At 44.4% G+C, this 27642-nt stretch overlaps 2 protein-coding genes across 3 annotated transcripts in view; both read right to left on the reverse strand.

Moving 5' to 3' along the window:
* Positions 1-3410, reverse strand: part of LOC110485205 (SH3 and multiple ankyrin repeat domains protein 1) — a 93062-nt gene extending 89652 nt beyond the window's left edge. The window contains exon 1 of the mRNA XM_036939760.1: positions 3069-3410. The gene's annotated coding sequence lies outside the window, so the exon portion shown is untranslated. The remainder of the gene's footprint in view (positions 1-3068) is intronic.
* Positions 3411-14774: 11364 nt separating this feature from the next.
* On the reverse strand, positions 14775-27612 carry LOC110486659. Of its 2 annotated transcripts, XM_021558428.2 has the most exons (10): positions 27289-27612; positions 26788-26920; positions 26377-26542; positions 26011-26120; positions 25730-25893; positions 25353-25372; positions 24985-25121; positions 22969-23135; positions 21425-22705; positions 14775-17056 (listed from the first exon to the last, which is right to left on the reverse strand). In XM_021558428.2, exons 2-10 carry the CDS (start codon positions 26898-26900, stop codon positions 16860-16862), a joined length of 2355 nt encoding a protein of 784 aa, XP_021414103.1. In that variant the 5' UTR covers positions 26901-26920; positions 27289-27612; the 3' UTR covers positions 14775-16859. The 2 variants fall into 2 exon arrangements, with proteins under 2 accessions (XP_021414103.1, XP_021414102.2); XM_021558427.2 differs by having other exon boundaries at positions 14775-22705; positions 27289-27611.
* Positions 27613-27642: the final 30 nt, after the last annotated feature.

Consider the following 27642-nt stretch of genomic DNA (forward strand, 5'->3'; position numbering starts at 1 on the left):
GACTGTATGTCTGTGTGGGGAGGGGTAACAGTGGGGAGAGGCTGTATGTGTGTGTGGGGAGGGGTAACAGTGGGGAGTGGCTGTATGTGTGTGTGGGGAGGGGTAACAGTGGGGAGAGACTGTATGTCTGTGTGGGGAGGGGTAACAGTGGGGAGAGGCTGTATGTGTGTGTGGGGAGGGGTAACAGTGGGGAGAGACTGTATGTCTGTGTGGGGAGGGGTAACAGTGGGGAGAGACTGTATATATGTGTGGGAGGGGTAACAGTGGGGAGAGACTGTATGTGTGTGTGTGGGGAGGGGTAACAGTGAGGAAAGGCTGTATGTGTGTGTGTGGGGAGGGGTAACAGTGGGGAGAGACTGTATGTGTGTGTGGGGAGGGGTAACAGTGGGGAGAGACTGTATATGTCTGTGTGGGGAGGGGTAACAGTGGGGGAGAGACTGTATATGTCTGTGTGGGGAGGGGTAACAGTGGGGAGAGACTGTATGTGTGTGTGGGGAGGGGTAACAGTGGGGAGAGACTGTATGTGTGTGTGGGGAGGGGTAACAGTGGGGAGAGACTGTATGTGTATGTGGGGAGAAGTAACAGTGGGGAGAGACTGTATATGTGTGTGTGGGGAGGGGTAACAGTGGGGAGAGACTGTATGTGTGTGTGGGGAGGAGTAACAGTGGGGAGAGACTGTATATGTGTGTGGGGAGGGGTAACAATGGGGAGAGACTGTATGTGTGTGGGGAGGGGTAACAGTGGGGAGAGACTGTATGTGTGTGGGGAGGGAGGGGTAACAGTGGGGAGAGACTGTATGTGTGTGTGGGGAGGGGTAACAGTGGGGAGAGACTGTATGTGTGTGGGGAGGGGTAACAGTGGGGAGAGACTGTATTTGTGTGGGGAGGGAGGGGTAACAGTGGGGAGAGACTGTATGTCTGTGAGGGGAGGGGTAACAGTGGGGGAGAGACTGTATGTGTGTGGGGAGGGGTAACAGTGGGGAGAGACTGTATGTGTGTGGTGAGGGGTAGTGGGGAGAGACTGTATGTCTGTGTGGGGAGGGGTAACAGTGGGGAGAGGCTGTATGTGTGTGGGGGGAGGGGTAACAGTGGGGAGAGACTGTATGTCTGTGTGGGGAGGGGTAACAGTGGGGAGTGGCTGTATGTGTGTGTGGGGAGGGGTAACAGTGGGGAGAGACTGTATGTCTGTGTGGGGAGGGGTAACAGTGGGGAGAGACTGTATATTTGTGTGGGAGGGGTAACAGTGGGGAGAGACTGTATGTGTGTGTGTGGGGAGGGGTAACAGTGAGGAAAGGCTGTATGTGTGTGTGTGGGGAGGGGTAACAGTGGGGAGAGACTGTATGTGTGTGTGGGGAGGGGTAACAGTGGGGAGAGACTGTATGTCTGTGTGGGGAGGGGTAACAGTGGGGAGAGACTGTATGTGTGTGTGGGGAGGGGTAACAGTGGGGAGAGACTGTATATGTCTGTGTGGGGAGGGGTAACAGTGGGGAGAGACTGTATGTGTGCGTGGGGAGGGGTAACAGTGGGGAGAGACTGTATGTGTGTGTGGGGAGGGGTAACAGTGGGGAGAGACTGTATGTGTGTGGGGAGGGGTAACAGTGGGGAGAGACTGTATTTGTGTGGGGAGGGAGGGGTAACAGTGGGGAGAGACTGTATGTCTGTGAGGGGAGGGGTAACAGTGGGGGAGAGACTGTATGTGTGTGGGGAGGGGTAACAGTGGGGAGAGACTGTATGTGTGTGGTGAGGGGTAGTGGGGAGAGACTGTATGTCTGTGTGGGGAGGGGAAACAGTGGGAAGAGGCTGTATGTGTGTGGGGGGAGGGGTAACAGTGGGGAGAGACTGTATGTCTGTGTGGGGAGGGGTAACAGTGGGGAGAGGCTGTATGTGTGTGTGGGGAGGGGTAACAGTGGGGAGAGACTGTATGTGTGTGGTGAGGGGTAGTGGGGAGAGACTGTATGTCTGTGTGGGGAGGGGTAACAGTGGGAAGAGGCTGTATGTGTGTGGGGGGAGGGGTAACAGTGGGGAGAGACTGTATGTCTGTGTGGGGAGGGGTAACAGCGGGGAGAGGCTGTATGTGTGTGTGGGGAGGGGTAACAGTGGGGAGAGACTGTATGTGTGTGTGTGTGTGTGTGTGTGTGTGTGTGTGTGTGTGTGTGTGTGTGTGTGTGTGTGTGTGTGTGTGTGTGTGTGTGTGTGTGTATGCAGGCACATGTGGAAGTTCATTCAAATGAAAGTAGATGTGGATATATAAGTGTTTGAAGTCACAGGTGCATACGCTATTGGATGCACAGCAAAGTGCACAATAGTGTATGTGCATACCCATGCAGTGTTCCCCTGGCATCATGACATCATGACTGCCACTGTGTGATTGACTACGTGGTTTCAAATGGTTGTGTCTTCTGAAGTGAGTACCAATCACATTCACCAGCTGCCTTGACTGTGCAGCAGTCCATCACCATCCCTGCATGGGTACAACAGCCTTCAGTAGACTAATGCATGCCAATGGATGTGGGTGGGTGTGTAAATAACACCTCGCTGATGCCTTGTACTGAACACCACTTCCAGTGGGACTGCCTACACAAATTGCCATCTCAAGCCAATCCTACCTTCGAGTCCTTCACTGAACTACATCTAGAAAAGATCCCACTTTCTCTTTCCGTCCCTTTTTCCATCTGAGAATGTGTGATATCTGTCCTGCTATCAGAGAGTATTCTGCTGCCAAAATGTCAATGTTGCCCAACTCTCCCTTGTGTCTTCTGCCTTCTCACCACCTCCTTTATCTCTCTGTCATCTTGTTCTGTCATTTATCTTCTCTCTGCACGGTATTTGCCTGTGTATCTTCCTCTACAGTCACAGTATTGATGTGACTCTCCGTCAACCCACGTGAATAATGAATTAGACACATTTACATCAACGCTGTAACTTGAATAAACAACCCGCAACCGCAACTCCCTCTGACCCTCTCCATTCTTTCCTGAGACAATCCCTGCTCTCGTCTGCTGGCCTTGCAATATTCCCCCATGCACCTCTCTCTGTCTCCCTCGGATGCAGAAAAAGCGCTTCACTTACTGTTCTTCTTCAGTTGCACTTGATTCACAGATCCCTCCTTTGGAAATGGAGAGAGTGACAGAAGTGGTGGAGTGAGGGAGGGGGGATCCACACACAGAAATAAGGAGAGAGGAGGCAGCGCAAAATAAAAATTAAAAAAGGAATGGGAGAAGTGGAAAAATCACCGCTGATAGTGAGGCCTTTGAAAATCACATTTTACGTGGTGTCCGGTGTCCTTGTGTGCTGTGGGGCGATGCATATTCTCCATGTCGGTCTTCTAGCGCCAGGCAGCACAACCCAGTAGTAACACTTCTATTTCCTCAGTCCTGAAAATGTCCCTCTCCCTCTCTCTCTTCCCCTCTGGCACGTTCAAACAGCCCAATCTCTCTCTCACTTTCATCTGGTTGGTTTATTTCCCTCTATCCCCCTCCCATACCTGTGTCTCTCTCGCTTTCTAGCGCTCTCGCCCCTCCCTCCCATCCTCTCCTCCCAGTCTCCCTCTCTCGCCTACACCAGCACCCAGATACAGGGCACACCCTCCCTCTCTTTCTCTCTGTCTCTCTCTTCCCTCATCTCCCATTCTCGCTCTCTCTCCCTCTCTTTGATGTTTTGAAGAGTTCTTCACTCTTAGCTGGGAATACATTTTAAAAAATCAACAGAACTGAAGACACTACAGAACACAGACAGTGGGAACCACTCAACACCACAGACTTCACAGGGAAACAGACCCAAACTGTCAAATTAACACGTCACACAATATCAATAACACAAATACAATGATTTCCATACACAGAGACAGTGGGGGAGAGACTGTATGTGTGTGTGGGGAGGGGTAACAGTGGGGGAGAGACTGTATGTGTGTGTGGGGAGGGGTAACAGTGGGGGAGAGACTGTATATGTGTGTGTGGGGAGGGGTAACAGTGGGGAGAGACTGTATGTGTGTGTGGGGAGGGGTAACAGTGGGGGAGAGACTGTATGTGTGTGTGTGGGGGGAGGGGTAACAGTGGGGGAGAGACTGTATGTGTGTGTGTGGGGAGGGGTAACAGTGGGGAGAGACTGTATATGTGTGTGGGGAGGGGTAACAGTGGGTGGAGAGAGAGCCTTCCAACTGACTAATAGAAATGAATAGCAAGTAGAAATGCCTTCCATTACGCCAATCAGGGGTGAGTGAGGCATGTCAAAGCTGCTAGGAGGACTCTGATACCAGACACGCCCCTTTCATGGCTCAAACACACTACCCTCAGAGGGAATCAGTTAGCACGGACGTCTGTGGATGTGTTCAGAAATATACATGGAGATGAAGTCCTAACACTCTGACATTAATGAGTTGAGTGTGTTGGCTTGGTTAGTATCTGGATTAGAGGTCGACCGATTAATCGGAATGGCTGATTAATTAGGGCCGATTTCAAGTTTTCATAACAATCGGAAATCTGTATTTTTGGGCGCCGATTTGCCGATTTTTGGTTGTGTTTTTTTGTATACCTTTATTTAACTAGGCAAGTCAGTTAAGAACACATTCTTATTTACAATGACTGCATCTAATCTGCATCAAAATGTTTGCCCTGTGGGAAAAGTCCACCCTGCACTCTAGCGAGTTACCTCATACAATGTCAAGCACAATGTAAATGTGATCCATCCTCATTGTCACTAAATTGAGATTGCATTGATTTGTGTGTGTGCGCACTGCCGTTGAATAATTTGCTTTCCCCCTGCGTGATTGGGTGAGTCTGTGTGTTTACACAGGCAGACCAATTCTGATCTTTTTTCCACTAATTGGTCAATCCCATCAGATCTTTTCACATTTGATATTTTTCAGAGCTGATCAGATTGGTCAAAAGACCAATTAGTGGAAAAAAATATCAGAATTAGGCTGCCTGTCCAAACGCAGCCCCTGTCTGTGTCTATCTGTGAGAGTCTGTGTGTGGTTAGCTGAATTTAGTATACAATGAGTAGCTTTGCAAAGGGTCGGAAACTTTCCGGGAAATTTCCATGGGAAGTCAAGCCTGGGAATTTAGCTTAAATTCATCAAAAAAGTTAGCTTATAACAGTGAACCTTTTTTTTGTGGGATACACATAAGGCAATTCTAGGTCTTGTGGCATATTTTGGTTAAACTATCCCCAATTCAATGGAGTGCATTCTTCCATCACATGATTCTCAAGATCTTGCACACTTATGAGATGCTATTGAGCCCACACTACTACACTGTCTGAGTCAAGGACTACATGCTTTCTGGTCATCAAGTTTTGATGATAATACTGGGTGGGGTGAATATATTTTATATGACATTCATGATTTTTTGTAAACTCGTAAATAGTAGCCTACAGCAAAGTGTGTTTAAATAATTTCTAACTTGATAACAATTTTTGCTAGTTAGTTTTTGCTACCGTGTGGGTTTTAGCTTGCTTAAGCCTGCTAACCGAGGAGTGTTAATTCACCTGTTTCCATACATGTTTCATTTTAAAACATGTATCTTACAAAGGAGTTGTTTAATCTAACTTCTTAACTATTTATCTGTACATGGAATTGTATATATATATTTTTTTTTCAAATCTTTAAAGGAAAATGCCACGGGCATTATCTGATGTGTGGAGACATTTCACTGCAGGAAAAGCTGTGTACATTTGCAAATAATGTGCCAAATCATATGTAAAGAATCCAACAAAGATGCAGAATCATCTGGCCAAGTGCATAAAGTTCCCTCACCACTTACAACAAGCAATCTCTGACAAAAGTCCCTCTACTTCTATTCAAGGTGAAAATGATGAATCAGACACCTTATCGATAGCAACAGCTCATGGTCCTTCTGGAATCAGAAGTTTTTTTGACTCAATGAAGGAACGTAGTCAGAGAAATGCTGATGAATGTCTTGCTCGAGCTATGTATGCAACTGGTTCACCTCTGATGCTCACAGGCAACGTGTAGAGATTTCTGAATGTTCTTTGCCCAGCATACACCCCTCCAACCAAACATACTTTATCTACTCATTTGCTGGATGCAGAGTTCAAGGGAAGGTCAAGCAAATCATAGAGAAAGCAGACTGTATTGCAATCATCTCTGATGGTTGGTCGAATGTTCGTGGGCAAGAAATAATTAACTACATCATCTCAACCCCTCAGCCAGTATTCTACAAGAGCACATACACAAGGGACAACATACACACCAGTCTCTACATTGCAGATGAGCTGAAGGCAGTCATTAATGACCTTGGACCACAGAAGGTATTTGCACTGGTGACAGACAATTCTGCGAACATGAAGGCTGCTTGGTCTAAAGTGGAGGAGTCCTACCCTCACATCACACCCATTGGCTGTGCTGCTCATGCATTGAATCTGCTCTTCAAGGACATCATGGTCCTGAAAACAATATTACAAGAGAGACTAGGAAATGGTTAGGTATGTGAAGGGTCATCAACTTATAGCAGCAATCTACCTCACCAAGCAAAGTGAGAAGAATAAGAGCACCACATTGAAGCTGCCCAGCAACACCCATTAGGGTGGTGTTGTCATCATGTTTGTCTCCTGGAGGGGAAGGAGTCTCTCCAAGAAATGGCCATATTACAGTCTGCCAATATGAACAGCCCCATCAAGAGAATCCTCCTGGATGATGTATTTTGGGAGAGAATGGTAAGCAGCCTGAAACTCCTAAAACCTATAGCCGTAGCCATTGCACGGATTGAGGGAGACAATGCCACCATGTCTGATGTTCAGACTCTGCTTGCAGATGTGAGAGAAGAAATCCGTACTGCCCTGCCCACTTCACTGTTGCTCCAAGCAGAGGAAACTTCTTCCTGAAGCCCATACACGCCGCAGCGTACATGTTGGACCCCAAGTATGCTGGCAAGAGCACCCTGTCTGGTGCAGAGATCAACAAGGCCTATGGCCTACAAGGCCATCACTACTTTGTCTCGCCACCTTGCCTGGATGAGGGCAAGGTTCAACGATGTCGCTCTTGCTACGGGTGATTCCCTGATCCACCTCTACACAGACAACACCATTCTGTATACATCTGGCCCTTCTTTGGACACTGTGTTAACTAACCTCCAAATGAGCTTCAATGCCATACAACACTCCTTCTGTGGCCTCCAACTGCTCTTAAACGCTAGCAAAACCAAATGCATGCTTTTCAACCGTTCGCTGCCCGCACCCGCCCGCCCGACTAGCATCACTACTCTGGACGGTTCTGACCTAGAATACGTGCACAACTATAAATACCTAGGTGTCTGGCTAGACTGTAAACTCTCCTTCCAGACTCACATCAAACATCTCCAATCCAAAATCAAATCTAGAATCGGCTTTCTATTTCGCAACAAAGCTTCCTTCACTCACGCCGCCAAACTTACCCTAGTAAAACTGACTATCCTACCGATCCTCGACTTCGGCGATGTCATCTACAAAATAGCTTCCAATACTCAACTCAAATTGGATGTAGTCTATCACAGTGCCATCCGTTTTGTTACCAAACCACCCACCACTGCGACTTGTATGCTCTAGTCGGCTGGCCCTCGCTACATATTCGTCGCCAGACCCACTGGCTCCAGGTCATCTATAAGTCTATGCTAGGTAAAGCTCCGCCTTATCTCAGCTCACTGGTCACGATAACAACACTCCAGCAGGTATATCTCACTGGTCATCCCCAAAGCCAACACCTCCTTTGGCCGTCTTTCCTTCCAGTTCTCTGCTGCCAGTTACTGGAACGAATTGCAAAAATCGCTGAAGCTGGAGACTTACATTTCCCTCACTAACTTTAAACATCAGCTATCTGAGCAGCTAACCGATCGCTGCAGCTGTACATAGTCCATCTGTAAATAGCCCACCCAATCTACCTACCTCATCCCCATATTGTTTTTATTTACTTTGCTGCTCTTTTGCACACTAGTATCACTACTTACACACCACCATCTGCTCATCATCATCTGCTCATCTATCACTCCAGTGTTAATCTGCTAAATTGTAATTACTTTGCTACTATGGCCTATTTATTGCCTTACCTCCTCATGCCATTTGCACACACTGTTAATAGACTTTCTTTTTTTATATTGTGTTATTGACTGTACGCTTGTTTATTCCATGTGTAACTCTGTGTTGTTGTTTCTGTCGCACTGCTTCGCTTTATCTTGGCCAGGTCGCAGTTGTAAATGAGAACTTGTTCTCAACTAGCTTACCTGGTTAAATAAAGTTGATAAATAAAGAGATGCAATATAGCAGTCGTACCAACAATCAATCAATCAATCAAATCTATTTATAAAGCCCTTCTTACATCAGCTGATGTCACAAAGTGCTGTACAGAAACCCAGCCTAAAACCCCAAACAGCAAGCAATGCAGGTGTAGAAGCACGGTGGCTAGGAAAAACTCCCTAGAAAGGCCAGAACATAGGAAGAAACCTAGAGAGGAACCAGGCTATGAGGGCTGGCCAGTCCTCTTCTGGCTGTGCCGGGTAGAGATTATAACAGAACATGGACAAGATGTTCAAATGTTCATAGATGACCAGCATGGTCAAATAATAATAATCACAGTGGTTGTCAAGGGTGCAACAGGTCAGCACCGCAGGGGTAAATGTCAGTTGGCTTTTCATAGCCGATCATTCAGAGTATCTCTACCGCTCCTGCTGTCTCTAGAGAGCTGAAAACAGCAGGTCTGGAACAGGTAGCACGTCCGGTGAACAGGTCAGGGTTCCATAGCCGAAGGCAGAACAGTTGAAACATATATCATCAGCCACCTGGTGGAAGGGACTTTGTGGATCTGAGGCTCTTTCCCCTGTTGCCTCCATCATCCTCCAAATCCCACCAACATCAGCCGCCTCAGAGCACAACTGGTCCTTGTTTGGGAACACATACCAAAGCACGCAACAGGTTGACCAATACAAGGGTTGAAAGATTGGTGGCCATCTGAGCCATTGAGCCTGACAACGAGCCATCCTCAAACAGGTTGAAAAGTGACAGTAAAGATGAGGCCTCAGAGTCTGATGTTCAAGAGGTGGACATGGAGGAGGTCCAGGGAGAAGACATGGAAGCATGAGAGGAAGACAACCAATGCTTTAGTTTCTAGACTATCATTTTACAGATGTATGTTGAAAAAGCTTTTGGGAAATGCGATGGATCATTGGGGATCATTCAATATTCCCTTTCTTTTGTTGTTCAGTGAAATCTTCCCATGTGAAGAGTCAACTATTTTAACTCATTTAATTAAACTAAATTGTTTTTTAAAATTTCTATTGGAAGGATTTAATCATTTGCAATTATGTCTACTTATGATAAGGTAAAAGCTTAATGTTTCTGTCTCCATATGATATGGTAAATATATCCAATGCAAAAAACATCTACATTTTATGGTATTAATATTAATTTGCATATATTTACGTTAATTCCCATATATTCCCGTTAATTCCCACGGAAAGTTTCCACCTCTGAATATTCCCCAAAATGTGCAACCCTAACAGTGAGTTTAAAGACTATGAGGTTAAAGTACAGACTGTAAGTTTTAATATGAGGGTATTTTCATCATTTTTGTTTAGAAATTACGACTTTTTTTTTTTTTACATAGTCCCCCCACTTTAGGGGACCAAACGTATTGGGACAAATGCACTTATATGTGTATTAAAGCAGTCAAAAGTTAAGTATTTGATATTCATAGCACGCAATGATTAAATCAAGCTTGTGACGCTACAAACTTGTTGGATACATTTGCTGTTTGTTTGGGTTGTTTCTGATTATTTTGTGCCCAAAAGGAATTAATAATAAATAACTCATTTTTGAGTCACTTTTATTGTAAATAAGAATATAATATGTTTCTAAACACTTCTACATTAATGTGGATGCTACCATGGTTATGGATAGCCCTGAATTAATCGTGAATAATTATGAGTGAGAAAGTTACAGACGCACAAATATCCTACCCCAAGTAATTAGCATTTTTGTGGGGGAGGTATGATATTTATGCCACTGTAACTTATATATTGGACCAAATATTACACTTTTGACTACTTTAATACACATACAGTGCCTTGCGAAAGTATTCGGCCCCCTTGAACTTTGCGACCTTTTGCCACATTTCAGGCTTCAAACATAAAGATATAAAACTGTATTTTTTTGTGAAGAATCAACAACAAGTGGGACACAATCATGAAGTGGAACGACATTTATTGGATATTTCAAACTTTTTTAACAAATCAAAAACTGAAAAATTGGGCGTGCAAAATTATTCAGCCCCTTTACTTTCAGTGCAGCAAACTCTCTCCAGAAGTTCAGTGAGGATCTCTGAATGATCCAATGTTGACCTAAATGACTAATGATGATAAATACAATCCACCTGTGTGTAATCAAATCTCCGTATAAATGCACCTGCACTGTGATAGTCTCAGAGGTCCGTTAAAAGCGCAGAGAGCATCATGAAGAACAAGGAACACACCAGGCTGGTCCGAGATACTGTTGTGAAGAAGTTTAAAGCCGGATTTGGATACAAAAAGATTTCCCAAGCTTTAAACATCCCAAGGAGCACTGTGCAAGCGATAATATTGAAATGGAAGGAGTATCAGACCACTGCAAATCTACCAAGACCTGGCCGTCCCTCTAAACTTTCAGCTCATACAAGGAGAAGACTGATCAGTGATGCAGCCAAGAGGCCCATGATCACTCTGGATGAACTGCAGAGATCTACAGCTGAGGTGGGAGACTCTGTCCATAGGACAACAATCAGTCGTATATTGCACAAATCTGGCCTTTATGGAAGAGTGGCAAGAAGAAAGCCATTTCTTAAAGATATCCATAAAAAGTGTTGTTTAAAGTTTGCCACAAGCCACCTGGGAGACACACCAAACATGTGGAAGAAGGTGCTCTGGTCAGATGAAACCAAAATTGAACTTTTTGGCAACAATGCAAAACGTTATGTTTGGCGTAAAAGCAACACCCTGAACACACCATCCCCACTGTCAAACATGGTGGTGGCAGCATCATGGTTTGGGCCTGCTTTTCTTCAGCAGGGACAGGGAAGATGATTAAAATTGATGGGAAGATGGATGGAGCCAAATACAGGACCATTCTGGAAGAAAACCTGATGGAGTCTGCAAAAGACCTGAGACTGGGACGGAGATGTGTCTTCCAACAAGACAATGATCCAAAACATAAAGCAAAATCTACAATGGAATGGTTCAAAAATAAACATATCCAGGTGTTAGAATGGCCAAGTCAAAGTCCAGACCTGAATCCAATCGAGAATCTGTGGAAAGAACTGAAAACTGCTGTTCACAAATGCTCTCCATCCAACCTCACTGAGCTCGAGCTGTTTTGCAAGGAGGAATGGGAAAAAATGTCAGTCTCTCGATGTGCAAAACTGATAGAGACATACCCCAAGCGACTTACAGCTGGAATCGCAGCAAAAGGTGGCGCTACAAAGTATTAACTTAAGGGGGCTGAATAATTTTGCACGCCCAATATTTCAGTTTTTGATTTGTTAAAAAAGTTTGAAATATCCAATAAATGTCGTTCCACTTCATGATTGTGTCCCACTTGTTGTTGATTCTTCACAAAAAAATACAGTTTTATATCTTTATGTTTGAAGCCTGAAATGTGGCAAAAGGTCGCAAAGTTCAAGGGGGCCGACTACTTTCGCAAGGCACTGTAAGTGAATCTGTCCCAATACTTTTGGTCCTCTAAAATGGGGGGACTATTTACAAAAAGTGTTGTAATTTCTTAACGGTTCACCCGATATGCATGAAAATACCCTAAAATTAAAGCTGACAGTCTGCACTTCAACATCATAGTCATTGCATCATTTCGACTCCAAAAACTCAATCTAACAAAATAGTTGAAACACCAAGCTCTAAGAGCAAAGAGTCTGAAATTAAACTACTAACAGGAACTGTCAGAAAGAAAGATGTTCATAATAACGATAAAAGCCATATCCCTGGCCGTGGAGCTGACATATTTATTCAGTCCTCTCTCTCTCCTCCACATTTGTCCAAGCCATAATTTACACTAATGCCCTGACACCACCAGCACTGGACACTCATTTGGAGCTTCAGCCTCCTGTCACCTGGGAAATAATGTCCTGCTACACAACCTCCTTCTAAGCCCTCTCTAAGTCCTCTGCTTTCTCTCTCCTCTCCTCCATCTCTGCCCTGCTCTCGAAATCCAGCTCTTTCTCTGTCTGCTCTTCTCTCCTCCATCTCTCTTTTCTTTCTCTCTCCTCTCCAGCTGAGCTCATTTTTTCAGGGTTACAAATGGGGGTGTTCTCTCTGTCTCTCCGCTCCACTGGCAGAGTGACTGAGCTGTACTCCTACTGTACTGTCTACCGCTGGTCTCCTCTAGACTCCAACACCAAGTCCACTCAGTCCGTCTCAGCCATCTCTAAGACTACACCACTACACTACACATGGCTACAGCTACTCTCTGCCCCTCTGACAGCCTGTAATCACCAGAGGGTGTTAAACATGGGGGCAGAGGAGCTAATGCTGCTACATACACTATAAATACAAAAGTATGCCGACCCCCCTTCAAATGACTGGATTTGGCTATTTCAGCCATACCCGTTGCCGAAAATAGAGCACACAGCCATGCAATCTCCATAAACAAACATTGACAGAAGAATGGCCTTGCTGCAGAGCTCAGTGACTTTCAATGTCACACCGTCATAGGATGCCACCTTTCCAACAAGTCAGAGCTGCCCCATAAGTGCTGTTATTGTGATGTAGCAACGTCTAGGAGCAAAACGGCTCAGGTGCGAAGTGGTAGGCCACACAAGCCTAAGCGCGATGTGCTTAAAAATCGTCTGTTCTCAGTTGCAACACTCACTACCAAGTTCCAAACTGCCTCTGGAAGCAACATCAGCACAACAACTGTTTGTCAGGAGCTTCATGAAATGGGTTTCCATGGCCAAGCAGCCGCACACAAGCCTAAGATCACCATGCGCAATGCCAAGAGTTGGCTGGAGTGGCATAAAGCTCACCGCCATTGGACTCTGGAGCAGTGGAAAAGCGTTCTCTGGAGTGATGATTCACGCCTCACCATCTGGCAGTCCGACGGATGAAGCTGGGTTTAGCGGATGCCAGGAGAACGCAACCTGTCCCAATGCACAGTGCCAACTGTAAATGAGGAATAATGGTCTGGGGCTGTTTCTCATGGTTTGTGCTAGGCCCCTTAGTTCCAGTAAAGGGAAATGTTAACGCTACAGCCTACAATGACATTCTAGATGATTCTATGCTTCCAACTTTGTGGCAACAGTTTGGGGAAGGCCCTTTCCTGTTTCAGCATGACAATGCCCACGTGTACAAAGCGAGGTCCATACAGAAATGGTTTGTCGAGATCAGTGTGGAAGAACTTAACTGGCCTGCACAGAGCCCTGACCTCAACTCCATCAAACACCTATGGGATGAATTGAAACGCCAACATCAGTGTCCGACCTCACTAATGCTCATGGCTGAACGGAAGCAAGTCCCCGCAGCAATGTTCCATCGTCTAGTGGAAAGTGTTCCCAGAAGAGTGGGGGCTGTCATAGCAGCAAAAGGGGGACCAACTCCATATTAATGCACATGATTTTGGAATGAGATGTTTGACGAGCAGGTGTCCACATACTTATGGTCATGTAGTGTATATTTAAGAGTTGAGTGGAATTGTGACGTACAGAAGAATAGGAGGAAGAGTGGGTGAGGCGTTATAGAATCATTGAAAAAGGTACATCACTGTTGTTAAAGATGGCCAGTTTGAGTTCCCTGAGCCAGTAAAGGAATCCTTCACAGTGTGTGGCTATTTTACACATATATGCACTAGGCTGTGTGTAGGTGAAGCTGATGGTGCATGGTGTGGATTAGTACCATTTACTAGCATTGATATCACTCATTTAATGTACATGTAGGTGTCAGCAGGTGTTAGCATTGATATCACTGATTTGATGTACATGTAGGTGTCAGCAGGTACTAGCATTGATATCACTGATTTGATGTACATGTAGGTGTCAGCAGGTACTAGCATTGATATCACTGATTTGATGTACATGTAGGTGTCAGCAGGTACTAGCATTGATATCACTGATTTGATGTACATGTAGGTGTCAGCAGGTGTTAGCATTGATATCACTGATTTGATGTACATGTAGGTGTCAGCAGGTGTTAGCATTGATGCTAAGGGCTGTAGGATCATTCAGTGGTTGGTGAAACACCTCAAAGGATCCAGTCTCTTAGCACACTCAGATCGCCTCTCTGTCTCTCCCTCTCTGCTGCCTGCTTCTCTGCTCTGCTTGTCCTCATTATGGAAAAGCTGTTCCACTTGGCATCACATTTAACCCCTCACTTTCCACTGAGACAAGCAAAGTGGGTCACAAGATCTGAAGCACTAAACATACCAATGGGAAGTACATGCTGCTAGAAACAAGACTGAAAACTGAGTGATGGAGAAGACGGGAAACCGACAGGAGGAGGCTTAGTGACAAGACGTAAATGACAGTCATATCCTGTATGGATAGAGAGAAAGACATTACAGACTGGAGAGGGACACACATCCAGTCAAGAAAGGAATATGAAAGCTTGTGTAAATATGTTGAGTAAATAAGGAAGTAGTTGCCTGAAGGAAGCTTTCAATCAAACCAGCATATTGTTTTTCCACCCTAAACATATACACTGTTAGAAGTTTGGTATTGTCATAAACTACAGTATAACAAAATGGCTGAATGAACAAATAAGTCAAAATAGAGTTTACAGCATTTTCTGTGGACTACAATGATGGTTGCAACCAAACAAATTCAGTCAAATAATATAATTACTGTATTTAATTAAGCAAAATGATTAACTAGCTAGGCACTGTAAGCTAACATTACAAGTTCAACATAGCATGCTTCAGACGATCCACAAATCTATAAATGAATCATGGTTCATAATACAGTTTCATGCCACACGACACAAGGGGGTTTGTTGAACCAATAAATACATGTCATACCACGAATAAATTGTGAAGACACATCCAAAGATTAATTCAAAAAAAGAATGCATTTTTCTTTAATGATTTACATTTTACAATTCTACAGCAGACCATTAGAATGTTTACCTCTTCAGAAGGCTGATTATATATCACCACCTGAATCAACTCTAAATCTTGGTCCAGGGGAAACGTTGGGGAACCATAAATGAAATGTTAGATTTTTAAAAAGTAAAATAAACAATATGTTCTATCATGTAATATAAACAAACCTTTCTTATCTGGAACAATCAATATTATATGTAAAATATTAAATTACAATAAAGCACCATTTTCAATAATAATAATAATAATAATAATAATAATAATAATAATACAGACAGACATGACTGCTTCATGGTTTTACATAAGATGATGTAGTACCTCTGTTGGATTGCTACTGGAACGATGTCTAGATGACGAAAGTGGAATGCTCAAATGACATTACAAATGTGTAAGAGCAACGTCCATTTCAAAAATGTGAATCTCATTCATGGATGTAAAAATAATACATGCAACCACGTGGCTGACTACACATTTCTCAGATAACATTTCATTGTGATCACCATCTACACAACTAGCCTAACCAGTGTGATCCAATTAAGTAATGAGCGAGACAAGACTAAAAGCAAGATTATCAAGTAACAAGTCACTGTCCTTGTTCTAACTCACAACAGATTGCTTTGAAGTTGCTTCATAATAATGTCATAAGCACCAAGTATTCTCAGTGTGGATACAGAGGGGAAAGAAGGGAGGGAACACAAAATGTAACCACTTAGTCCAAGTTGCCACACTAATACAGTATCATCTACCCCTTGACCTACACCAGACCAAAGATAAAACCTCATTCTGCAGAAAACATTGCAGTCAGTCTCCCACCCACCCGGTCTCCCTCCCTCGTATACTGTGGGTGCTCTGGACAGCGGCTGCAGAGCTGCAGTTCATGTCATGCACGCCACCCCTCAGTGGAGTTGTCCTGGAATTTACAGGCCTGGAAGTCATTCTACAGTACACACACTGTTGATGCACTGTGCATTTCTTAATGCACCATTGACTGCTAATCTTCACTCAAATTGGCAAGGCAGTGCACAAATATACCATGTACAGAAAAGCATGGTACCTAAAATTCCTCCACACTCCCACACACACTTGCAAGTCTATGTACTTAGAGAAACAGAGAGCAGATCCAATAAAACTGTACATTTTAGAGCTCGTAGACAGTACTTAAACCGACTGGAATCAAAGCCCTACTGCCCAAAATCACAGAAACATGATAGAGACACACTTGTTTTAAAACTTAAAAACACATTTTTATGTCAAAGTAATCATGTTGTAGAATGTGCAAACGGTTTGTGTAGGCCTATCTTCCTGACATGTCAACTTCAGAGAACAACCCATTCAACTATGTTACAGTACAATAAGAAGGCCTCCACATACTACTAACTAGAGGGTTCAATGTGCCCACCTTGAGGCTAACCTCTGCTATGACAGACTATGAAAGGACGTCATGCCAGAAAAGCATTATGGAGATCTATTCACTACATATTTTCCTCTTGCAAATCACTGAACAGACACATAAGATGGTTGTATTCACAAAATAAATAGAAGTAAAACTGTTAAGCATAAGCATTACTCGATCCACACAGATGTCAATAAAACCTCCTCTGAGACATTCATATCATAACAGTATCCAAGAGAGGGATTAGAACAAACACCAGTAACCATTAAACAAACATAATGATAGGTAGACTGTGTAAATTGCTGTTTAAAAAAAACATCAGGGCAGAGATATGCTCCTCATGAACAATTCTGTACAATAATGTTGATATATTACAAGCTGCATCAAAGTCAGATGAGAAGAACAGGTATAAATCAGTCTGTATACTGGAGGTCCAGATCCACTAGCCCATCAGTAACCACTAGCCTCAGTCTTTTGGGCTTACGGTCTGAGACCGGGGTACTCAAGGAGTGGGAGGATGTGGGAGCATGGTGGGATGTTGGTGGGTGGTCTATGGGCTGGCACTGCGGTTGTGTGTCCCTCTTGCAGTGGTCATCCTGGCCTTTAAGCCCTGAAAAGCCCCCCACAGAGAAAGATGGTGAGTGTGAGAGTTGGGGTCCACATGGCTCCAGAACCAGCCTCCCCTGGGTGCCCGAAGGCTCCATGAGGCAGCGGTACGTATAGTTGGTGGGCGGTGACCCTGGGTAATCTCCCAGGCCCATGGTGACTGAGTGGTCACCAGTAAAGTTGACCACATAAGGTGGACCTTGGTGACCATAAGAGTAGGAGAAGGAGGAGGAGGGGGGCTGCTGTTTGTTTGCTGGTGTCTGTGATCCAGAGGGAGAGCTGTGTGCTACTTGGGGGCTATTGTGCTGAGACATAGAGGGAGAGAGCGAGGTGGAAAAGGTCAAGTCTGAGGAATCGTAACACAGTTTGTCAGGTGACGCCGATGTGGCATAGGAAGAGTGAGGGTTCTGGGAGTGCACAGCACCACAGGGCTTGTCCTGATTCAAACGTTTGCCATGAGGAGACCCATAACTCTGAGGTGCTTGGCTGGGGAAAAAGAAAGGCCTTGGGAGAGTGGAGAAGTTTTTGCTGCCAAAGCTGGTTTCAGTGTATTGAGGTTTGTCAGAGGGCAGCTTCTCCAAAGCTGTCGTACTTTTACTGGATGTCTGGAAATAATCTGGATGGACTTTGTCATTGGGAAGATTTGACTTGATGGGGTAGTTTGATGCATTGAGACGAACTGGATCTTTTCCTGAAATTATGCTATAACTGGGCATGCTACCTTTATGGCCGCCAGTGCTAAAACCTGAACATTTGTTACTCTGGTGGACCTTGTCAGTGTCACTGTACCTAGATTTGGCAATATGAGGTTTGGCCGCAATTTTAGGGTTGCCAGCGACAATATTAACTTTAGAAGGGGCACTATTCAAATTCTGACTTGGTTTCCCTCCTTGAAACTTAAGCACACTCTGGATCACACTGGAGCTTTTGTCATACGTGTTGCGAAAAGCATCTCCTACATTAGGATTTAATTGTGAGCTAAACTTGTTAGAAACCACTTGAGGTGAATGGACAGACTTGACTGAGTAATTCTGGGGCCCAGTTTTGAAGGAACTTGGCACTGGCTGAGAGGTGGAAAATGATTGAGATTTGTTGGAAGAGCTCATCAGGTGGAAGGGACCCGGAGTTTTGACTTGAGGCTGGACCTTAGAAAAGTTGGAATGAGCAGAACTAGCCTTAGTACCATTGGTGCTCTGATGGTGAACATTGACTGGGGTATTGTGGGAATGGGAACCGATGGATGGAGTATTTGTATTAAACATGAATGATTCTTTCTGAGAGTAGTGGGTTTTGGCTGCTGAAGATAAGGTCTGTGTCTTAGAATCTTCTTTCGACAATTTCATCCCAGGATTTTTCATCAAAAAACGATCCATGAAAGTCCCCTCAGCGCTGCTCAGGGGTGTAAAACAAAAATTTGCATTGAGCTGTCCTCGGTCTTTGGAAGTATCCTTAACTCCACAATCCAAAGGGAGAGACTCATTTTTGGAGCACACAAGACCATTAAGAAATTGCTGATCCTCTGCATTGAAGATACTTCCTGGGCTTGGAGGACCAAGGTATGGGGTTTCTGGGTTCCAAGCATCCGAGGGGCTATGAGAGAGGGGACTACTAAAGGGCCCGCTGGGTGGATCCATTGGACAGAGGTCTATTGGAGAGGTTTGGAGGATGTTCTGTGGATGATAGAACCCTTCAAGATTGAGACATTGGAAGTCGAGGAGATCTTCACAGCAATTAGCAAAGCTGGATTCTGTGGAAAGCATCCTTTCTGGAAAACTGAACGGTGGAGACTGAGACTGGGATGGAATCTTTGAGGTGGAAGCAGTGTAATCAGAAGGTATGTTTTTTTCTAAGGATTGTGACTGACATAACCCTTCTGAGAGTTTAGAAAGACTGTTGTCTATCTGTAGCAGGTTATGACTAAGACAAGAAGTTCCCATCTCTCCAGTTGCAACCTTACGAGCAGTCTCTGTTTTCTGCCTTTCTTTCCGTCCCCTTCCCCTTCCCCTTCCTCCCCTATTAGTGATTTTTGGCATGGCCCTATCATTCATTGTTTCAGGAGCATAAGCCATCACATCAGAACCCACAGGTTGGGGTGAGTTAAGGGTCAAGGGTGAGAGAGATAAAGTGAGGGGGGGAGGTTCTTTTTTCAGAAGAACAGCAGAGGAATCTTTTAAAGTGTTGCACTTGATTGCACTGTTGAGTTTCTGGCAGGTGGGAGGTTGAGAAGGGCACTCTTCTTTTGGCTTAACGCATGTCATTTCCTTCTTCTCTTTTACAGACTCTGCTTCAATCTGCTCCAACACCTGGCTGTCCACCTCCCATACACCCTGTATTTTTCTCCGCAGTTTGATCCGTGGTAAGGGTTGGTCTTCATCCTTTACTTTGTGTTCATGCAGTGCCCCACTGTCAACCAAAGTACTCTCTACTCCAATACAAGTATCCTTCACTTGTTCTCTGTCTTCAGCCAAGGATGGAATATCTTTCTCTTTTTCACAGATTCTAACAGGACTTGGTGTGACTTGATAGTCACATTGCAGTCCCCCCACTCCGACAGACATACCCTCACTAGAAATTGTATGGCCCTTTTCTCCTGGCAGTTGCTTTACTCCATAAATAACCTCGTCTAGCACCTCATTTATCTCTACCTCGCTGAGCTCCCCCTGTCCTTTTTTTTTCTCTTTCGAGTCTACAGCTACAACTTCACTCTGCCTGTTCATCAAAATGGGACCTCTATCTTTCAAACTCCCCAATCTGTCTCGTCTAACTTTACGTCTCTTCCAAAATCGTACATCATGAGTCTCCTTCCCATCTGCCTGGGCACCCTTCTCCATTTCTAAGTTTAAGATTGACACAGAATCTAAAATGGCCCTATAAGGCTCCAATTGTTGTGATTCAATAGACTTTTCTGCTTCAATAATCAAATCCTCTCCTCCTGCAGGTCTGTCCAACTCCCACACTTTGCCCCTCTTTCTCTTAAAACGAATTTTGAAGTTGAGGCTCTGCCCTTTCCTGTTCTCTTCCTTGCATGTTTGTGAGGTGAGTGAATTCAGTAACTCAGTAGGTGATTCTGGCTTCTTCTCTCCTTCATTTACATGTTCTTTTTTAGAATCCAGTGAGATTTCACCATGTCCTGCTTTGTGTTTGTCCTCATCAGATTCATTCTCCAGTACCTCTGAGTCTCGGGTCCCTCTTTTATACTTTCCTGCACTCCTCCGTGGCCGGTCTTGTTCCAGTTGATTGACTCTGGGACGCAGCATTCTGGGCGTTGCATTTTGTTTTGCTGTCCTCTTGAAGGTCTGTGTCCGAGATTGGACCCCAAACTCTGAAACGGTAGACTTAGGGTCACTATTAGACCGCAACCCACCTCTACTGCTGTCCTCCAACACTTTGATAGCTTTGGTTTCTCTTCCTGAACACAGAATAAGATTCTGCCTCAGCTCTGTGGAGGGTTTGAGGTCCTTGGAGGATGGCTCTGACACAGGAGAGTTGATGCTCTGCTCAGAGTCAGTCTCCACCGAATTACGGAACATCCGTTTCTTCAGAGGAATGTTGGCCTGGGTGTGTGTCTGAAGATATTCTGAAGAAGGAGGGGGAGACTTGGAAAGCCTATCTTTCGCTGGGATTAAATCATCATTACTTTGTGGCGAGTGAATATGCAAGTCTTGACCTGGACCCTCAAGTTTCATCTTATTAGCCCTTCCTTTCCCCCGTTTGGAAGTTATCCCACTTTGTGTTGTTGCATGGGGCAAACTATTTGTCTGTGCATCAGATATTTGTTCCCTAACCGCTTTCCCTCCATCATTATTTGCATCTCTGCCATCTTCCATTTGTTTGTGACTGGAGGAAATTAGATCTTTCTTTCCTGTGTTCCCACTTCCTGAGCCCCCAGCCTTCTGATCCCGCTCTTTTCTTAGAATATCAGAAAGCAGAACCCTCACCTGTTTGATGACAACACCCTTCTTGTCCATAGTTATACTACTCCCCATTTCAGACACCCTCTCATTCTTACCTCCATCCTTTCTGACAATGCTGTCACAACTTTTGCTATTTTGTCCTCCTGCTTTTCCATTACGCTGTTCTTCTGCATCATTTCGCCCTCTAAGCACCCTCTTATCACAGCCAACAACTTGAGATTGTACACTTTTACTATTTAGTTTTGCCCCTCTATCAATGTCTTTTACACTCCCCCTATGCCCCTTCCCAGCCACACTAACCCCCCCCACCCCACCAGCAGCTTCTATTTCAATTACCTTTTCACCTGCCCCTTTCTCACCATGTAATAAATCGACCTTCACCACAGCAGTCTGTTCCCTTCCTACATCAACTTTGTTAATCTTAGCCTTGAAATACATTTCCCTCACCCCTTTCTTACCTTCAGCGTCTGACAACTCCCTGCCTGCTTCCTCCATGGACTTCTGCTGGGACCTGGACACTCTGGTGTCTGCCTCTCCTCCCTGTGTAGCTGATCTAGCCATCTGTTCTGCTTGCACTGGTACGCTGCTCTCTCTTCTCACAATGCCCTTCCCCTCCAATCCTGGACAGGCCCTTTCTTCTGCTACACTTCCCGGCACAGACACTCTTATCAAGCTAACTGTGACTTGCTTCAGTCCTGACATTACCGGAACATGGTCAAGTGAGGGGGAAGAGAGGGAAATGGTGCTAGGGGTGGTAGTGACAAGGGGAGTACTAATGGGTTTCTGGTGATTCCCAGGCTTCTTGGCTTTGTCCAAAGTACTTTGGCAAACTTCAACTCTTTTACCAGAGGGTTTGCTCGCCACAAGTGTCCCATCAGTCCCCGATTCTCCAATGGTTTTGATTTCCACTTTCAGACCCACTGGTTTCTGATCTGCATCCTGAGCCTTGCTGCCTTTGGGCCCGCCTCCACCAGTGTATGTTCTGTTGCTGATGTATGCCACATCATTGTTGTTGCTGCTGGTGTTATTTTCGATGGTTATGCAATTGGTACCATGAATATCTTTGATAACATTGTGCGTGGCATCTTTTCCACTACAGCTATCCATGTGTTTCTGAGGACTTGCGCTGTTGCTTTTTCTGCAAATGGGTTTGGTGAGTTCAATGCGCTTGCAAATTATTTTGTTGTTCTTCTTGGCTCTGGAAACAGACTGGCGTGTGTGACAGTTTCTGATCATGCTCCTTGTTCTGGAAGAGATCCTTGTCTGGACAGATACTTTTTCCACCACTCGAAGGGGCTTTCCACCCAGTATCTGTCCACAAACTGCTGGTCCAGCATTCTGTTGAGAAGACAAGGAAGGGTGAAGAGTGAAAGGCTTCAGGTTTAACTCACAAGTATTGCTGCTCTTCTCTTTTTTGTCATTCTCTTTGGTTGTACAGCAGAGGGCAGCTTGTTCCTTCCTCCACTTGTCTTTTGTCTCCACATGTTCAAGCTGGTGCAGCAAGGCCCTCTCTTTGCTGGTGGGGTCCTTGCAGCTCAACAAGAAGTTGAACGTGTGGCGCCGTACTCGGACCCGAAGGTCCCTCAACACCACCTCTGATAGGGATGGCATTATCAGCCGTTGCTGCTTCATTCCCGATATCCTCCTTTGCCCCTCCTGTTTCAACCTTTTGGTCTTCCTGCTCATCATCAGAGCATTTCTCTTCATCTGCTGGGTAAATGAATTCCTTGAAGGGATAGCTAAGACAGGAAGACAAAGAACTAAGAAATTCAGGCAAAATCAATAGCATAACAAATAAATGCATACTGCACCTAACATTACATTCTAGTTGCATACTGTCACTAACTGTCTTATCTGCAATACATTTATCAATAAAGACAGTTTATTGCTCAATGACCAATACGTAGTACCACTTGTATCTTCATAGAATGAGAATTTCAGGCATTGTTAAAAGACATGAACATCATTAGCTTAACGTTTGAAACGAAAGACACAAACTTACCTGAATTTGAAAATGTAAATGTAGGCCGAAATGTAGGAGGACAGGGTGCTTTCCCTCTGTTAAGACGAAGGTCTGTGTCTCTGAGGCGGTACTTCTGGCCAGACAGGTCATTAAAGTCATCACAACCAGGCTGCCTCTCTCTGTGTCGGAAGTGACCCTCTCCTTTTCTAAATAATAAAGAAATAGTATAATATTACACGTCATTATATAGTACCAGTCAAAAGTTTGGACACACATTCAAGGGTTTTTCTTTCTTTTTTACTATTTTCTACATTGTAGAATAATAGTGGAGACATCATATAGTAAGCCAAAAAAAGTGTTAAATAAAAATATATTTTATATTTGAGATTCTTCAAATAGCCACTCTTTGCCTTGATGACAGCTTTGCACACTCCTGGCATTCTCTCAACCAGCTTCATGAGGTAGTCACCTGGAATGCATTTCAATTAACAGGTGTGCCTTGTTAAAAGTTAATTTGTAGAATTTATTTCCTTCTTAAGGCGTTTGAGCCAATCAGTTGTGTTGTGACAAGGTAGGGGTAGTATACAGAAAATAGCCTTATTTGGTAAAATACCAAATCCATATTATTGCAAGAACAGCTCAAATAAGCAAAGAGAAACAACAGTCCATCATTACTTTAGGACATGAAGGTCAGTCAATGCGGAAGATGTCAAGAACTTTGAAAGTTTCTTCAAGTGCAGTCACAAAAACCATCAAGCACTGTGATGAAACTGGCTCTCATGAGGACCGCCACAGGAAAGGAAGACCCAGAGTTACCTCTGCTGCAGAGGATAAGTTTATTAGAGTTACCAGCCTCAGATTGCAGCCCAAATAAGTAACAGACTCATTTCAACATCCACTGTTCAGAGGAGACTACGTGAATCAGGCCTTCATGGTCAAATTGCTGCAAAGAAAGCACTACTAAAAGACACCAATACGAAGATGGGGCTTGCTTGGGCCAAGAAACACGAGCAATGAACATTAGACTAGTAAAAATGTGTAATTTGGTCTGGAGGTCAAATTTGAGAGTTTTGGTTCCAACCACTGTCTTTGTGAGACGTGGTGTGGGTGAACGGATGATCTCCGCATGTGTATTTTCCACCGTAAAATCATGGAGGAGGAGGTGTTATGGTGATTTGCTGGTGACACGGTCAGTGATTTATTTAGAATTCAAGGCACACTTAACCAGCATGGCTACCACAGCATTCTGCAGTGATATGCCATCCCATCTGGTTTGGGCTTAGTGGGACTATCATTTGTTTTTCAACAGGACAATGACCCAAAACACCTCCAGGCTGTGTAAGGGCTATTTTACCAAGAATGAGAGTAATGAACTGCTACATCAGATGACCTGGCCTCCACAAAGCCCAACTTCAACCCAATTGAGATTGTGAAGGAAAAGCAGCTAACAAGTGCGCAGCATAAGTGGAAACTCCTTCAAGACGGTTGGAAAAGCATTCCAGGTGAAGCTGGTTGAGAGAATGCCAAGAGTGTGCAAAGCTGTTATCGAGGCAAAGGGTGGCTACTTTGAAGAATCTAAAATATCTATTTTTTATCTGTTTAACACTTTTTTGATTACTACATGATTCCATATGTGTTATTTCAAGGTTTTGATGTCTTCACTATTATTCTACAATGTAGAAAATAGTAAAATTAAAGAAAAACCCTTGAATGATTAGGTGTGTCCAAACTTTTGACTGGTACTGTACGTCTGTCCGTACGTCTGTCCGTACGTCTGTCCGTACGTGAGTCCGTACGTGAGTCCGTACGTGAGTCCGTCCGTGAGTCCGTCCGTCTGTACGTCGGTACGTACGTCCGTCTCTGTCCGTACGTCAGTCTGTACGTCCGTACGTCAGTCTGTACATCCGTACGTCTGTCTGTACATCCGTACGTCAGTCAGTCTGTCTGTACGTACGTACGTCAGTCTGTCTGTACGTCTGTCTGTACGCCTGTCTGTCTGTACGCCTGTCTGTCTGGTCATTGAGAGAATGAGCAGATATGTCTCAATCCTCTCACCTCTCACAGGTGCAGCATTCACACATTTCATTGTCTTCTCCAAAAAAGCTGTCGCCATAGTAACAGGTGATCTCCTCCCCAGGTGCGATGGGCCTCACCACTTTTACACAGCCTCCATTCTTATCGCCAGGAACAAACTGGAGAGAAGGAAGAAACAAGGTGACATCGCTAGCCCTGGGGATGTAACACTTCAAACAATAAAACCATAATAGTACAAACAAAAGACACAGACGAGGAGGATAATAACAATAATCATGTATAACAACACTTCTATAAAAAGGGAACAATGCTTAACAGAAACAAACACAGAGAGTGATTAAAAATATAGAAGAGTAACATGACTAATAATATATAACATTGTTGATTACCTTACAGTTTGGTCTGCAGTCTTCACCCAGGAAACAGAAACAAACGTATGGTTACAATACAGATATAACAACTTAAAAACACTGGAAATTATGCCATGCGTCTGTATAATAAAAGTATTGACCATTAGCAAATCCTGTGAAGCTCTGCTGTAGGGGAGCACATTAAATAACAGGATTAGATTAGTGCATTTGATTTGATCACTCTAGATCTAATGTATGACTTGTTAGGATTGCCTAATTAAGAGAAATCCCATAAGCAAATGCTCTGTCTGTGTGTTCTGTGATAGTGTATGGACAGTGGGTTTCTGTTTTAGTGTGTGTACAGTGCCTGTACAGTGTGGCAGACAGTAACTGGGGTTGAATCTTGAAAAACTCACCGTGGTTGATGAAAGCCGCAGGCCCAAGCCAGAGTTGTGCACAGCGCTTACGAGTGGAGTACATCACACTAAAGTCATTCACCCCTGCTCTCAGAACAGCACTGTCTGCTGGACTCAGCTCGGCTATACAACCCAACAGAACCTCCATCCGCTCACCTACAAACCTGCAGCATTCAGCGTCACAGTTAAACATGATATATAAAAACACAGACAAGATGTATCTAATCTGCAGAGTTACACATGACTATTGAATGCAACTGTTAAAAGAAGTTGATCCTTACCAGTGCTTGGTAGAGGTTATCTTTGCTCCGTTGGTTTCTGAAGAGTATCGGTCACATGACTCAATCTGGACACCACTATCCAACAGGAAGGCACAGAGGTAGCGATAAACCTGAAGAAATAATAGCTGTCAAGACCATGCATATAGCCAAGCATGTTCATGCACACAATCATGAATACCCACAGAGTGAAAATAGGTCATATTAGCGAACTGCCCAAACTAATAAGAAAAAATGACAGAGGCAACAAAAGTAAATGAACAAATGAAAGAAATTACACTGACTAAAGAAAGGAAGGGGCAATCAAAAACGTACTTCTAGTGCACACTGATATAACAGGGTTAATTAATCCTGCAAACACACACTTACATGCTGTTTCAGTAGTTCCAGACGGTGTGTTCCCAGTCCAGTGAAGTAGTCACAGGCCCAGTCTCCCACTGTGAGGGCCTCAAAGGTGGCCTGCAAGTCATGTGTGCGTTGGAAGCGTAGCAGAGTCTCTTTGAGGTAGCCCCAACGACGGACCTCTGGGGGGGGACTGCAGGGCGACAAGGATTAGGTGTGTGCTGTTCTTCGCATTTGTGAATTAACTTTTCCACTTCTCTTTGAAGAACGCTGAAGTTGTGCCTTAACTGCCTGATGAAGACTGATTACTAGACGCATAGAGGAACCATCAAGACCAAGCACAAGAAAAATGGTACAATGCATACATCTATGGCAAAAGTTTGTAATTTCACACACTTGTGTCAAATATGTAATGGATAGGAGGTTTAAAGAGATTACCTGACGTTCATTTTATGGGTGCTGAACCCCAGCAAGGGGTCCAGCACCAAGCTGGTGGCCAGATCATCCGTCTCACACAGCTCCATCACACTCATTTTACTGCATCCTTCCATCGCCTCCCACCATCAGCATGCTGAAGGGACAGGGGTCGGGGTCAAGGGACAGGGCGATGCGACTGACAACCACCCACAACTGAGTCAAGTTGTCCTCGTATCCCCATACAAGCTAACGTTGGCCTTTATGTACGGCTTCGATAAGCTAGTTCTAGCTCAAACATAAGGTTATTTTAGAAACTAGCAAACTGACCAGCTAGCTAGCTAGCCTTCTGATTTTGATGTCTAAATTAGCATCATAGCTAGCAGCTAGCTACCGCAGGACATAGCGTTAAACTGAAAGTATAGCTAGTTAGCGTCTGACTCGGGCATAAGCAAACATGATAAATATAACTAGCTATATTGATTTATATAAGTTAGTCTGCAGATATATTTAGCATAACATTACCTGGGAGTATTTGATAACGAAAGCCGTTAGCTAGATTGTATCCGTAGTGGTTGCTAGCTATCCGCTAGCTGGCTATGTCAGATGTCGAGTCAGCTAGCTAACGTTACGTAGCTAGCTGATCCGCCGAAACACAGCACAATTTCTTGGTGTTGCCTCGTTAATTCAACGCTGCAAATGTAATCAAATGAGCTAGTTTCCACAGCAAAACGACTGACCCGAGGGAAGAAATATATTTTTTTTATGTTTGTTATTCTCGTATCAGAAGTTGGGCGAACAACCACTGAGGTATGCGAGTAACACTGCTGCAGTGAAACCGAACTAGGGCCATATCCGTTGTTTTTCATTGGCTAGTGC

Source organism: Oncorhynchus mykiss, chromosome 13, assembly GCF_013265735.2.
Source record: "Oncorhynchus mykiss isolate Arlee chromosome 13, USDA_OmykA_1.1, whole genome shotgun sequence".
Classification (NCBI taxonomy): Eukaryota; Metazoa; Chordata; class Actinopteri; order Salmoniformes; family Salmonidae; genus Oncorhynchus; species Oncorhynchus mykiss.

Excerpts from the sequence above, each read along its gene's own strand:
- LOC110486659 (XM_021558427.2), bottom strand. The coding sequence starts at position 26,900 with ATGGAAGGATGCAGTAAAATGAGTGTGATGGAGCTGTGTGAGACGGAT. Across the intron at positions 26,121-26,376 it reads TGGAACTACTGAAACAGCAT|GTTTATCGCTACCTCTGTGC; the intron begins GTAAGTGTGTGT and ends TTATTTCTTCAG. Across the intron at positions 22,706-22,968 it reads ATTTACATTTTCAAATTCAG|CTATCCCTTCAAGGAATTCA; the intron begins GTAAGTTTGTGT and ends TTCCTGTCTTAG.